General features: G+C 52.8%; 1 protein-coding gene across 1 annotated transcript; it reads left to right on the top strand.

Annotated features, from left to right (window-relative positions):
* Positions 1–752: 752 nt before the first annotated feature.
* DLX4 (distal-less homeobox 4) lies at positions 753–5,137 on the top strand. The gene is made up of 3 exons (XM_007941927.1): positions 753–1,035; positions 4,298–4,494; positions 4,895–5,137. The coding sequence occupies exons 1-3, from the start codon at positions 753–755 to the stop codon at positions 5,135–5,137; spliced, it is 723 nt and encodes a 240-aa protein (XP_007940118.1).
* The last annotated feature ends 8,676 nt before the right edge of the window (positions 5,138–13,813 follow it).

Here is a 13,813-nt window from a genome sequence, read left to right as displayed (position 1 = left end):
CCCGGCCCGGCATCTGTTTACCAACAAATGCCTGCGCTCGGCAGCTAAGCATTCCGACGCGCTGAATAAGTCGAGGGCGCTGACGGTTTGGTCTCCACTCCCCAGCCTGTCGGTGGCGGCGGGACCAGAACCGCCTTGCAGACCCCCGAGAGCTGGAGACCGCGAACGCAGGTTCCCCGCGGCCCGGAGCTGCCGTGCCTCCGCCGCTGCGCTGCTCCACTAGCCCAACTTCCCAGCCCCGCCAACTCCCTCGCGGGTCTGCTGCTGGAGCCGAGGTTCCCAGCTGCACCAAGCACCCTGCAACTCCGGCACCCCTCTCGGAGAAGACCCCCAGATGGACGGGTCCGGGGCATGTGCACCTTCCGCTCCCCTCTCCCAGTTCTGAAATTCCCCACTGGGGGCGGCTGGGCTCCAGGCCTCCGTGAGGTCACCGCGGGAGGGAGCCAATCCCGGGCGCCTAAGTAGGCGGGGCCCCTGTCTGATCCCTAGAACCGAACCCAAGAGAGGATGAGGCCCCCATGGGTGTAGGGGGGAGGGGAAAAGCCATGGGGGCACCCCCTGGAACCCCTTTTCCAGGAGCAAGGTCTCTGCTGGAGGCGGGGCACAGCCGCTTTCCCCAGGATCTTAAGTGTGGGGGTGGTCTACTGGGGGGCTCGTCCGGACCCGACACCAGACGCTTGGAAGAGTTGGCGGAGGGAGTGGACGACGTGCTGGGCCATGGCCTAGGCTCTTCGGCCCGGGCCCTGGCCGCAATGACCTCTTTGCCCTGCCCTCTCCTTGGCCGGGACGTCTCCAAAGCCATCTTCCCGGACCTCGCCCCCGCCCCGTCGGTAGTGGCTGCTTACCCGCTTGGCCTGCCTTCAGCAACCGCAGCCGCCCCCGATCTGTCCTACTCTGGGCCCTATGGCCACCTCCTCCCCTATCCCTACACCAGCCCAGCGACCCCCGGAGACTCCTACCTGCCTTGCCAGCAAGCTGCAGCGCCCCCTCAGCCCCTCGGCGGCCCCGCCGGGCACCCACGAGAGCGGGAGGCAGGTAAGTCCCGCCGCAGTGTCCCTTTCCACCTCCAGGGGCTGGCTCCTGTACGCCCCTAAACTTCGCCCCCGCCTGGTCCGGCTCAGCTAGCGGGATTCAAGCCTTAGTCAGATTCCACGGGATCTGGGGGTGGGGAGGGCAGAGAGACGGGGCGGGAGACACGGGGGGAGGGGCGGGGGCTAGTCGAGCTAGGTCTTTCAAGACCGACCTGGTTTCGATTTGCAGTTGTATGGAGCCTGGCGGGCGGGAGGGCTCACTACCCACCTCCTGGAGCAGCAGGGCTGTAGTACCTACATGTAACGGAAAACTGAAACAATCCAGATGTGGGTGTGGGGGGCTAGACCCTTCCCCAGGATTTTCCCCTCGTCTGCGCCCGCCCTTCCCCTTGTTGCCCATTTCGGCAGGCAGTCCCCTTGTCTCAGAGAGCAGTGCTCAAGCCAAACCCTGATAAACAGAAATCAGGCCCGGCTGGAGGACAGTAGATGTGTGGGTTTATTCAAGGCGACCTCTCTCCTCCCAATCCCCTCCCTCTCTCCACCGAACTTGCCAGACCAGAGCTGGAAGTTGGCCTGGCAGGATCAGAGGGTCAGACCCTCCTATCCATTGTTCTAAGAATATAGCCACAGGACAGGGCCAGCAGGCCCTCATTGGAGACCTTGGCTACCTCTGCCTTCCAGCCCAAAAAGCAGGCCTTATAAACCATAGGCCACCCCCTGCCCTCTCCCTACACCCACCCAGCCACCCCCGGAGACTCCTGCCTGCCTTTCCAGCAAGGCTCGGTACTTGTCATCTCACCCCTTGATTTTGGGATAGGTTAGGCTCCAGTTCCCATTACCTGGAACAAGTCTGAGCTCCTGAAAAAATGCTCACTGGAAGGCCTCAATGAAGACTTGCACAACTAAGCAGACATAAAGTAGACACAGGCATGCATATCCTTCGGGGCTGCCTCCACTGAGACTCCAGGTTCCCTGTGCTCCCTGCCCCCACAGTTGTCACTGGCACTGTTGACTCCTCTAGGGTAGATGCACATCCACCAGGTGACTTTGCCGCCGGAGTCAGCCCAGGACAGATACATTCCCATGCCCTCCCCTGTTGCCCCTACACATGGTACCCCAGCCTCCAGCCTCCAGCCTCCAGCCACCAGCCCCGACTCAAACCATCAGAGCTAGAAGTGACCATAGAGACGTGGTGCTCCACTGCCTCGATGTACAGATGGACAAACAGGACACAGCCTGTTTTCCAGGCTTTAGGCCCTTGCACGTTGACTTTCACTGTATGGGGCCAGTAAAGAGGATTGTAGGGAATCCTCAAAGCCCCCAAACAGTAACTGTCTTCTGTGGCAGAAATGAGGTCGCCTCTCCCAGACTGCTGGCTCTGTCCATGGGTGAGGGGTAGTTTGGGGGTTACATATCTAGCTTCTACAAATGAATCCCTCAGACTCTTTTAAGTATATGCTAGAACAATATATTGGCGGGGGGTTGTGGAATAATCATTATCTTTAAGCGAATTGTTGGAAATAGGATTGGCATTTGCCAAACTGCCTTCCACACTCCTTGCCTTCCCTTTGCTTGGTTGAAGGACAAGAGAGAGGAGAATTCCTTTTCTAAGGGACTTTCCCGGATCCAACGAAAAACACAGATAGAGAGAGAGAGAGAGAGAGAGAGAGAGACAGACAGACAGACAGTAGTTGAAACTAGTATGGGGAAAGGCTGCTGTAAGGAGGGAATTTGGGGGAGGGTCTGCTTGGAAAGTTGGAGAGCAGAGGCCTGTGAGAGCTCTGGAGCCAGGTCTGCCTGCCAGGGCTTCCTGTCATCACCCAGTCCTTCGGTCCACACAGCCAGGGAGGTGGGGGTGGTCAGTCGGCTTCCAGCCCAGGGCTTGGGGCAGTGGGGTTGAGATGGAGAGACTTGGCAAGCACTGGCTGATTGGAAACCAAACGTCTTTCTGGGAATTGGCCAGGGTAGAGGGGTGGATCTGAGAAGCCTGCATCGCCCAAGGCCATGGGTGAGGGATGCAGGGAGAGGTGAGGACGATGGTGACAGGCTAGCCAAGCACAGGGAACTGATGTATGTGGTGTGAGCCCGATAGGGGCAAACGGGTGAGGGGAGACACAGACAGACGCATGGGAAGCCGGGTACTGGGGCACAGCACTCTCTGTGCTCTGTGGCTGGGTGAGGCTAGGCAAACCCAGGAAAGGGAGCGAACATTGCCTAAGAAGACCAGGAGCACTGCTGTTTCATCCACCAGTGGCACAGGTTGGTGATCCCTGGGTCTGTAGAGGAAAAACCACACACACACACACACACACAGAGAGAGAGAGAGAGAGAGAGAGAGAGAGAGAGAGAGAGAGAGAGAGACAGAGAAAGTTTTCCAACCAACCGAAATTCCTTAAGAAGCTGGGTTGGCAGGAGGTGACCAGATCTCCCGCAGTGGTACCACAGCGCAGTTCCAGAGAAGCCAGGCTGGTGTTGCCAGATGCTGCACACTCTCCAAACCCTGTCACCTTCCCTGCCACCCCTCGATGAGTGCTACCACAGAGGGGGGTACTTCTGAGGTCCCTAAAAGCTGTCCCTCCTGAGCCAGCTGGCCAGAAAGGAGGGGAGAGGTGGTCACTTCTGCAGGGTGCACCTCAGGAGAGGGACTGCCCTGATACTATAGTCAAGACAATAGCAGACCCTGAGGACCTTCCCCACTGGGATGCTGGGCCAAATACTCTCATCCTGGCAGTCAGTTGTCCTCATTCGGGCCTCTCTGACCCCCCGCCTCTTCCTGCAGCCCACAGGCTGCCACTGACACTATCTCGGGGACTCAGAGCATTGCTGTGGAGTTCCCTCCACCTGGGATGTCCTTCTCTGTCATCTCTAGGCCTAAGCTCAGCCCTTGACAGAGCCCTTTTGCCCTGCCCTACCCTAACCTGGTACGACTTTGCCACCTGAACCCTGACGTCCCACTGCAGGCACCGCTGGTACCCAAATTCTGGCCTTTGGTGCTTTCTTCCTCTGGCCAGAGCACCTACAAGAGTGGGAGCTCCCTGAGGGCAAGCACTAAGGCTTGTATCACCTGGTGCCTAGTGAACATGGGGGTTGCATTGAGTGTGGAGCATAATGTAGAGAAGGGCCTAGCTAGGGGCCATTTGTGCTCTTTCTATTCATCTGAGACGCGCATGCAAACAAGATACAACTGAGCCTAGGGATCTGCCTTCCACCCTACCCTCTTGCCACCACTCTAACTCCCTTACTTGCTGTCTTGTGCTGCCCCCCAGACTCAGAGAAGCCACAGCTATCCCCAGAGCCCTTGGAGCGGCGCCCACAGGCCCCGGCTAAGAAGCTGCGCAAGCCAAGGACCATTTATTCCAGCCTGCAGCTGCAGCACCTGAACCAGCGTTTCCAGCACACGCAGTATCTGGCGCTGCCCGAGAGGGCCCAGCTGGCCGCGCAGCTCGGCCTCACTCAGACCCAGGTGAGGCCAGTTCCATCCTTCCTGCTCTCTAACCTTAGCCTTGGGTTCTCAGTGGGGCTCAGCCCAAAGCTGTGATGGCTAAGTCCCTGGCCTTGTTGTTAGGATTCTTCAGTGGAGTGTTCCTAGCTGGCTCTCACTTAGTGTTGGGAGGCATGTGTTAAAAGCTGTGGGGCGGGGGGAGGGAGGATTCAGGTAGGAGAGGGTATATGAAATAGGGAGAAGTGGATACTAGCCCGGGGGTGGCATCTCAGGGGACTTTAGGGACTATGGAGGACTGGAGCCAATGCTCCCAATCTCCTCTCTCCTCCCAGGACTGCTCTCGGCAGCTGGCTCCCTGCGTCACACACTTGCACACATACATTCTGCCTGACTGTCCATTCTTCCCCTTTTCTCCCCAAAGGTAAAGATCTGGTTTCAGAACAAGCGCTCCAAATACAAGAAACTCCTGAAGCAGAATTCTGGGGGGCAGGAGAAGGACTTTTCTGGGGGACCCTCCTCCCTGTCTCCTTGCTCCCCACCCCTTCTATCTCTGTGGGATCTGCCCAAGGCAGGGGCCTTGCCCACCAGTGGCTATGGCAACAGCTTTGGAGCCTGGTATCAACATCACTCCCCAGATGTCCTGGCTACGCCTCAGATGATGTGAGTCTGGGAAGGGTGGGTCAGCTCCTCAGTCTCCCACAAAGCCCAGGACCCAACCCACCTGCACCTCTTCTGAACTAGAAGGAAACTAGCTCCAGATGAGTTTTCTGGGGAAGACAAGGAGCTAAAGGAGAAAAAGAGGTGGGGTGGAGTCCTGGCCCTCTTACCCCCTAACCCAAACAGTTAAATCAAGGACTTCAGCCTTAACCACCACCATGGACTGGGCAACTTCCCTCCAACTGGACAAAGACTCTGGAGAGAGTCATTGGCTGGAGTTTAGACTGTCCCAGGACCCCGGGCCTTGCCAGCCCCCTGCAGCCCACCATACCCTGGGATCAAAACCAGCAAGAAACGTTCAGTATTTTTTCTCTTTATATGCTTTGGGGGTGTTGGATGAGAGTTAAGTAAGGTCAACCCATTTGTGAGCAAAAGCTGAGGTGAGCATCCAGAATCTTGAGTTGACCAGCATTGGGTCCCATCCATCATTTTTTCTTGGGGTTTAGCCCATCACTCCCATAACTGATACACCCTATTCATCATCCTGTGAGTAAGGAGGGATGTGAGAAATGTGGCATGTATGGACCTATGGGTAATTTATGCTCTCCCCCTAAAACAGCCCTCTTTTCCTATGTCTATTTTGAGTAGACAATTCAACCGTATTTATCGAGAGCCTATTTCCTCCTATTCCCCCTGCCTGAGACTTAACAAAGGAGCCCTGGTGATGCAATGGTTAAGGGCTTGGCTGTTAATGGAAAGGTTGGTGGTTTGAACCCACCAGCCTCTCCATGAGAAAAAAGACCTGGTGATCTGCTCCTATAAAGATGACAATCTAGGAAACCCTATGTAGCAGTTCTACTCTGTCATACAGGGCCACTCTGAGTCAGAATTGCCTTGACAGCACACACAACAAAAAACCATGTGCATATATACTTGGCAACCCAGTAAGGTAACACTTTGGAGGAAGTGGAGACAGACAGGCTCTCTAGATTAGTGACAGTATAGACACCATCAGATAGCTGGGGGTAGGCCTGGCAGTTCAGCACCTTACAACTTGGGCCAAAGGAACAAACTACTCATATTTATAAAGGTTCCTGGGGCCTGAGGGCTTCAGTTTGCTGCCTTCAAGCCAATCTGATTAGTATCCTCCAAACTCTCACAGTCCACACCTTGAGTTTCTAAAGATTAAAGTTTATACAAAAACTTAGGCCCTGGCTGTGAAGAGTGTTTGTTCTCTGACTTCTCAGGGGTGGTGGTGGGGATTGCTAATCTCTCCCTTCTCCCTCCCTCCTTGTACCTGCCTCTTACCAGGAGGAGCACTGAACTAGGAGTTAGGGGAACTGGATTCTAGTTTGGCCTCTGGCCTCTGCTCACTGGCTCGCTCTGTGGTTCTAGCTCTGGAATGTTTTAATAACTTCCATAGTTTCATATGCTCCAGTGTGGTGGGGTGTGCTTCCACTGGGAATGACCAAGATTTGAGTGATTCTCACCAGCAGATTATCTCCTGGCCTTGTTCACGAGGGAGCCAGGTCTCTCTTAGCCCCCTGTGCCCCACTTTTAGCCCAGGGAGAGCCCCTATTCCTTGAGGAAAGGACATGCTCACTGAGCCAGGCAAATCCTATCCTGGGAGAAATGAAGGAAGACCAGCCCATTTGGCTTAGAGGTAGAATGGCTAGGTCCCACCCAGGGGAATGGAGGAGGAAAGGGAAAACTCCAGAAGGAATTGGAACTTTCCTCCTCCATTCAACAAATGTGCAGAGCCTCTGCTCTATGCATTGGATTGGATCTTGGTGATACCAAGGCGACTTAGACAAACTTTGCCCTTGGGAGCTCATGGGCTAATGGGAAGCTAAAGGACCAACCAGATGCTTGAATGTCAAGTGCCAGGAAGTGCAGAAGCTCTAACTGAGCTTGGGCTGAGGGGTGGGCAGCTCAGGGAGCAGCTGGACCCAGTGATAGATTCATGGCCACCACACCCTCTTTCTCTCTCCCTTTCTCTCTCTCTCTCTCTCCCTCACACATACATACACACACACACACACACACACACACACACTGCCCCTGGGGATTAGGAAAGCTGAAGGGGGAATGAAGACACAGCCCAAGTCCAATTCCAGGCAAAAGCTCCCAAATGGAGCTTCCTTCTTACTGCCTGAACCTGTTCCCAGGCATTGTAAACTTGCACCTACCCCACTCTGCAAAGCCTAGTCAGGTAGTTGGAGCCACTCTAGCTGATAAAAGAGGAGGCCAGTTGGGTCATACATAGAGCAAAGAGGATAAAGTTGAGGGGAAGCGCCCATTTCCAGAGACAGCAATAAATCTCACCTTGGCCCCCACTTCTAGTCGACTGCACTCCCCACAACACACTTGGAGGATTCTCTTGGGGATGGCAAATGACACAAGGTGGGCCAAAACCAAGACCCAGCAACAGGGAGGACTGGGTGGCAGAGTATCCCCTCTCCCCTGCTGATGCTTACCCCGCCTCTAGCCCCCAGATCCCTCCTCCAGGCCTGCTCTGAGGCCTTGGGCCTCAGGGCAGCCATTCCTTCCTACTGCAGGTTACACACTCCTCTTTCCACAGACCGGAGATAAGATCTACCACCCCATCTCGGGAAAGCCTCCAAAGGCTTAATTGGACAGCCCAACACAAGTCACATCGTTAAAACAACAGCCCAGGTTGTAAAGTTAAGTAGCAGGAGTGTAATTGCTCTCCCAGCCTCCCAGCCAGAGGCCAGCTGAGTGGAGCACCGCCTCCCCCCTCAATCCACCCTTTCCCATGGAAACAAGAATCCCTTTTCCACTAGGAAGCTGGTCCAGTTTCCCTGGGCTCATGGGCAGAGATGAGACTGGAACTCCAGTGGAGGAGATGCCCCCTTTTCCTCTCTCAAGCACACTGGGCTATAGAAGGGGAGCCCTATGGTGTCTTATGAGGACATCCTTCTAGGGAGATTGGCTTAGATAAGGAAGGAACTAGGACTTGGGCTTCCAAAGGGTCCCAGCTCTGCCACTTATTAGCTGTGTGATTTTGGGCAAGTGACCTAACCTTTCTGAATCTCATTCCCCACAACCATAACATGGAAATACTAACAGGAACTGCTTCACAATGTGGCTATGATGATAAAATGCCTTAGTTCTTGTATATGCTTGACACAGTGCCTGGAACATGGTAAGCACTTAATAAATGGAATTTATAGATGCTGTTATGATTATCCAGGAGGGGAGGGGTCACAGTGAGGGTAAGTTCATTCTGCCATTCAATCACTTCTTGTCTCTGGCAGACCTGCCTTCTGAGGGTGGGAGGGGGGAATTGGGATGGAGATTGGAGAACTTTAACTCTTTGCTGGTCATCTCCATTTGAGAGCATGACAAGATCCTAAATGCAAAAGAGCCGGCAGCACCAGGCATCTGAAGTCAGCTGGGACTGAAAGATGGGAACAGGGAATCCAGGGCACATTCTACCATCTACAAGGGTCCCAGCCATGGAGAAGCCAGTGTGGCACTCCCCTCCCCTCTGAATTACTCCTCTTCCCTCTCCCTAAATGCTATTTTAAGACATGCCCCCCATCTTCTCTCCCAACAAAATGAGATTCAATTAATTCAATTAAAGCAATTTTGAAAGTAGCTCCTGAAGGTTCTCAATGTGAGATAATTACAAATAATTTGCTCCTGTGAAGAGAGAAAAGGGCACATGGGGTCTAGGGGGCAGAAGGCAGCCCCCTCTTCACCAAACGCACACAGATCTAGAGGGATTCCAAATTGCAATCTTAACTGCCCTCCCATTGGCCAAATTACTTGCAGGTGGGAAGAGGGAGAATGTGGTGGTGGGAGGGGGATGTAAAGACACCCAGTGACAGGCCACCCCTCCCCTACCCCAAATCCACTGTGTGAGGTGGGGGTGGGGGAGCTGGTTGATCCCCAGCAAAATGTCTGCATAGCCATAGCCACTGATTACTCAGCTCTAAACCTCATTTGAGTTTGGATGCCTGAACTTGCCTCTGGGATTGTATCCAGAGTCAATGGAATGTTATCCGGGTAGCTGAGACCTGTGTAGACGGGGCCCTGAAAATCAAGGACTCCCTCCCAAATTTATAAAGTGGGTGGAGAGGAAAGACCAGAGAAGGTGCACACTGACTTCTTGTTTCCAAGGGAGGTGATGATCTACCCACTCTCTCTTCTCCTCGATTCTAATGGTTTTCAGTCCTTCCTGGAGCCTAATCTCAGTCTCCTTCGTTGTAGTAGTGGCAGATCTCCTCTCTATCCTCTCAGTGCATAGAAGCACTGAAGCGGCTTCCTTCTCCGTAAGTGCATCCTACATCCACCTCACTGGAGGTAACCCTTCCCTTGCCAGGCCTCATTCTGCCTGGGTGGAGGCCGGAAGGGGAGGTGGTGGTGTTGAGAGGGGTCTAGAGTTCCTAGATAGGTGCTCTGGTGGCCTAGTGCCTAAGGGATTTGACTGCTAACCAGAAGGCTGGCAGTTCAAACCCACCCACTCCTTGGAAGGAAGGTTGGGCAATCCACTGCCGTGTAGAGACACCAACCTCAAAAACCCAAGGAGGGGTCCAGAGAGGCATTCCATGTAGGAGTCCCTGGGTGACTGCTGTCTCTTGCCTTCCAAGACAAAAAGACTTGGAGAGGAAAAGTGGCTGACTCTTCATCTTCCCCTTTCCTGGCCAGCTCAGATTGGTTGAGAGAAGGGGGAAAAAGACCCCCTCCACCCATAACTTCATAACTCAAAGGCCCTGAACAAATACACAGAGAGACAGTCCCAGAGACACAAGCCCAGGGATGGACACTGCGTGCACACGCGTTTCCACAGAAGAAGGTACATGCACAGGTCCACAGATATATACATGGAGTAGGCAAAGCCGCACAGAGACACACATGTGCATGTGTGCATGAAACATTCCCATGGTGTATACAGACATATGGAAAATTCACCTTCAGGGCACTCACTCACAGAAAAAAAGCACAACCCAGGGGGATAATCCAAGAAGGAGGCTCCCAGGGAATTACAAGCATGCTGCAGCCAAACATATACAGACCAGCTTCCCTATGTGTGACGGGAGGTATGTTGCCCTCCTTCCACCCCCATGGGTCTCTCTCTCTCTTTTCCCACCTCCCCTTTTTCTTTCCCTGCCCCTTTCTCTCTCCTTCCCCTTTTCCTGGCTCTCAATCTCTTATTTTCTGGGACTCTTTCCCTGGTGAGTGGTTGAGGCTGAACAGCCACAGAAACCCGATAATTTGATTATGACTTTATTTTTCTTGCTCCCTGAAGCTCTGCCTGCTTTTTTCTTGAGCTCTAGCAAGAACTCCTGTCCCTCAGTCCTTCCTGACATACCCCATGGCTCCCTGACTTGGGCATCCATTCCAGACCGGCCATAGGAACTCCCAGAATGGTGATGTTGTTGTTGTTATGTGCCGTCGAGTTGGACCCGACTCATAGTGACCCCTCCTTGGGTTTCTGAGGAAGTATCACTGCAAAAGTAGATTGCCCCATCTTCCTTCTGAGGAGTGGCTGGTGGGTTTGAACCACCAGCCTTCTGGTTAGCAGTCAAGTGCCTTATGCTACCAGAGCTCCTGGTGAAGAGGGCCTTAAGTGGCTTTCTTGTCACATGCCCTGCTATCCCTTTCACACTCCTGCCTCAGGGAAGAAGGAAGGGGACCTGGGATCATGATGTGGGGAAGAAAGCACTGCTCTGGGAACTGAAAACCTGAATCTGCTATTACTTGCTGTGTGACCTTGGGCAAGTCACATGCCCTCTCTGCATCTCAGATCATTTCTCTTTGTGTAAGGGGATGGTTGGATATGTGTGTCCACCGCCATTCTCCACTCTACTCTGGGGCTTTTTAGGGCAGGGCCTGTCTCCCCCGTCAGACCGAGGACTTCCCAAGCATAAAACTATGCCTCCCCCATCAGACTGGATGCTTTGTGCAATTCTTTCCCATTGCATGGTTTGATGATTCTAAGGTATTCAACCCCAGTGCCACCGTGAGGGGCATGTGTGGCCAATCCAAAAAGGGGCAAGGAATTGGCACCAACACCCAAAAGAATATCGAGGTTTCTGATTCAGCTCCTCACCATGACGAGCCTGGTGCCTCTCTGGCCCTAAAACGGAAAGCTTCCTTCCTTTCCAGGGAGAGGGCCACTTTCTGTGGGGTATATTCCTCTCAGCTCATCTGAGCTTCCCCTTTCAGACTTCAGTTGGATTTTGGGTTAGACCTGAAAGGACTCTTCTGCCAGCACGAGGAGATTGTACTATAGTCTGTGGCCCCCCAACTCCCTTCCTCTCATACTTCAAGCTGTTAATAATATACTGGTCAGTTAATGAGGCAGGGCTCATCTCACTAGATTAGGAGTTTCCCTGGGTGTTGTTATTCTTTCCCTACTCTGCAGGAATCACCTCCACCTAGAAGCTCACCTCTCGGTCCTGATCTGCCTGTCAATCAACTTTATATGCACTGTCAGACTAGCAGCGACCCCAGAGTGGTCCCTTCCTTTGCCTGCTCATGGCTCCCTCCTCCCCTGCTGTTCCCACTCTCTTCAGGATGGAATTGGGCTGAGGGCTGCTGGGAGGAGGGGACCTGTGACCCCGTCCAGACCTTCCCCCCTCCCCCTGCCCACCATGCACTCATCCCTGTGCTGGACCCAGGAGCTGCTTTCTCTGTGGCTGCAAGCCGGGGCCTGCTGCAAACTCCTCCTCCCAGCCCTGGAGCCTCCGGGAATTCTTTGCTCCAACAGATCCTGGGGGAAGCCAGACTGCAGGAGCTCCTGACATGCCTCTGCGGGGCTCCTGTCACATTCCCCAAGCCCAAGGGGATCATCTGGGTCCACCAATGCTAGCTTCTTCCACCCTTTGTGACCCCAGATCTTTGCCTCACTCCTCATGCCCTCATACCTCCTCTCCAAAGGCTGAGTTTTGTCCTGGGACTCATCCTTAGCTTTGAGTACCCACCTCCTAGCCCCTCAGCAGGTCCATCTGAGCAATGGGAATGATATCCCTTGCTCTCCAGAAAGACTTCATAAGTTTCATTCTGGAATGCTGATGCTCAGCTGAGAGGCCTTGGGAAAGTCACCTCACTGCTTTGGGCCTTTATTTCTTCATGGCACTCTGGTGGTGTAGGGCCTAAGGCATTTGACTGCTAACCAGAAGGTTGGTGGTTCAAACCCACCCAGCTACTCCTCAGAAGGTAGACTGAGCAATCTACTTCCATGGAGATACCACCTCAGAAACTCAGGGAGGAGTCAGATTCAACTCAATGGCAGTGAGTTTGGTTTCTCTCTCTCTCTCTCTCTCTCTCTCTCTCTCTGTGTGTGTGTGTGTGTGTGTGTGTGTTTTGGCTCAGTGGTTAAGAGGTTGGCTGCTAGCTGAAGGTCAGTGGTTTGAACCCACCTGTGGGAGAAAGATATGACAATCTCCTTCTGTAAAGATTTACAACCTTGGAAATTCTATGAGGCAGCTCTATGCTGTCCTATAAGATCTCTATGAGTTGGAATCAACTTGATGACAACAGGTTTGGTTTGGTTTGCAGTGAAATTAATGATAAAAAATGATGTCTCAGAAGGTTACGGAGACAGGGAAAGTGCCCCCTTGGTAAGTTGTGCAATGCATCAGATATGCCAGGGGATACTCACTGCTGTCGAGTCAGATCTGACTCATAGTGACCCCTCCTTGGGTTTCTGAGGCGGTATCACTACAGAAGTAGATTGCCCAACCTTCATTCTGAGGAGTGGCTGGTGGGTAGAGTAACTTATTTCTTCACCCTGGACATTTTCACTTGGTGTTGAAAGTGTCTCTTTTCACCAATCCATCTATGCTTCCCTGTGATCTGTGAGCATACCACACCATGGTGAAGAGTAGAGGGTTCCAGAACCATGTGGCCTGAGTTCAAATCCAATATGTATAACCCTGGACAAATTTCTTAACTTCTTTGTATCTCACTTCCTCATATGGAAAATGAGGACAGTAACAGCACTTACTTCACAGCATTGCTGTGAGGAGTGAATGAGTTAGACACAGACAGCACTGCAATACAGTAAAGGTTCATCAAGGACTCATTACTACCAGTGACTCCAATCGCCAAAGACCCCCCCCCCTCCATTCTTCTGTTGGTCTCCTCTGTTTGGGAGTCTCGGTTCCCACCAAGCATCCTTGTTGAGTGAGGTCCCCCTTGCAAGCAGAATCTCCTTTAGACACTTAGCAGTATAGGTAGTGGACTGGACAGAAGCTGCTTTTGAAGAATAAATTGTGCAGGATGAGGGTTAGTCAAAGGATGAAGAAGTCTGACTGAGCTCCAAGAACAGCCCTCTGGGCGCCCTGGGTAGGAAGGTACCTAAAAAGTTGAGATCATTCAGCCTCTGTCTGGGTCAGAGCTAATTCACAGGCAGATGACGTGTCTGGTTTCTTCACTCACAAAAAATGACCTCTCTTTGTAATTCTGCAATCCTTCCCACTAGGTAAAAATCTGAATTAAAATAATATCTTTTTACTGATATTTGACTGTATAACTAGAAAACTCATGAGTCTCTTTATTATTATTATTCTCGTGATTTGGATGAAAGTTTACAGAGCAAATTCATTTTCCCGTGCGGCTTTCAGGATTCTGTCTTTGTCTTTGGTTTTGGTCAGTTTGATGATGATGTGTCTTGGTGATTTTCTTTTGGGGTCTATCCTGTTTGGGGTTC

The sequence above is a fragment of the Orycteropus afer genome, unplaced genomic scaffold (genome assembly GCF_000298275.1).
Source record: "Orycteropus afer afer isolate SDZICR_OR568_19922 unplaced genomic scaffold, OryAfe1.0 scaffold00085, whole genome shotgun sequence".
NCBI lineage: Eukaryota > Metazoa > Chordata > Mammalia > Tubulidentata > Orycteropodidae > Orycteropus > Orycteropus afer.
This window is presented reverse-complemented; position numbering and strand designations above follow the sequence as displayed.

Excerpts from the sequence above, each read along its gene's own strand:
- DLX4 (XM_007941927.1), top strand. The coding sequence starts at position 753 with ATGACCTCTTTGCCCTGCCCTCTCCTTGGCCGGGACGTCTCCAAAGCC. Across the intron at positions 1,036-4,297 it reads CCCACGAGAGCGGGAGGCAG|ACTCAGAGAAGCCACAGCTA; the intron begins GTAAGTCCCGCC and ends GCTGCCCCCCAG. Across the intron at positions 4,495-4,894 it reads TCGGCCTCACTCAGACCCAG|GTAAAGATCTGGTTTCAGAA; the intron begins GTGAGGCCAGTT and ends TTCTCCCCAAAG.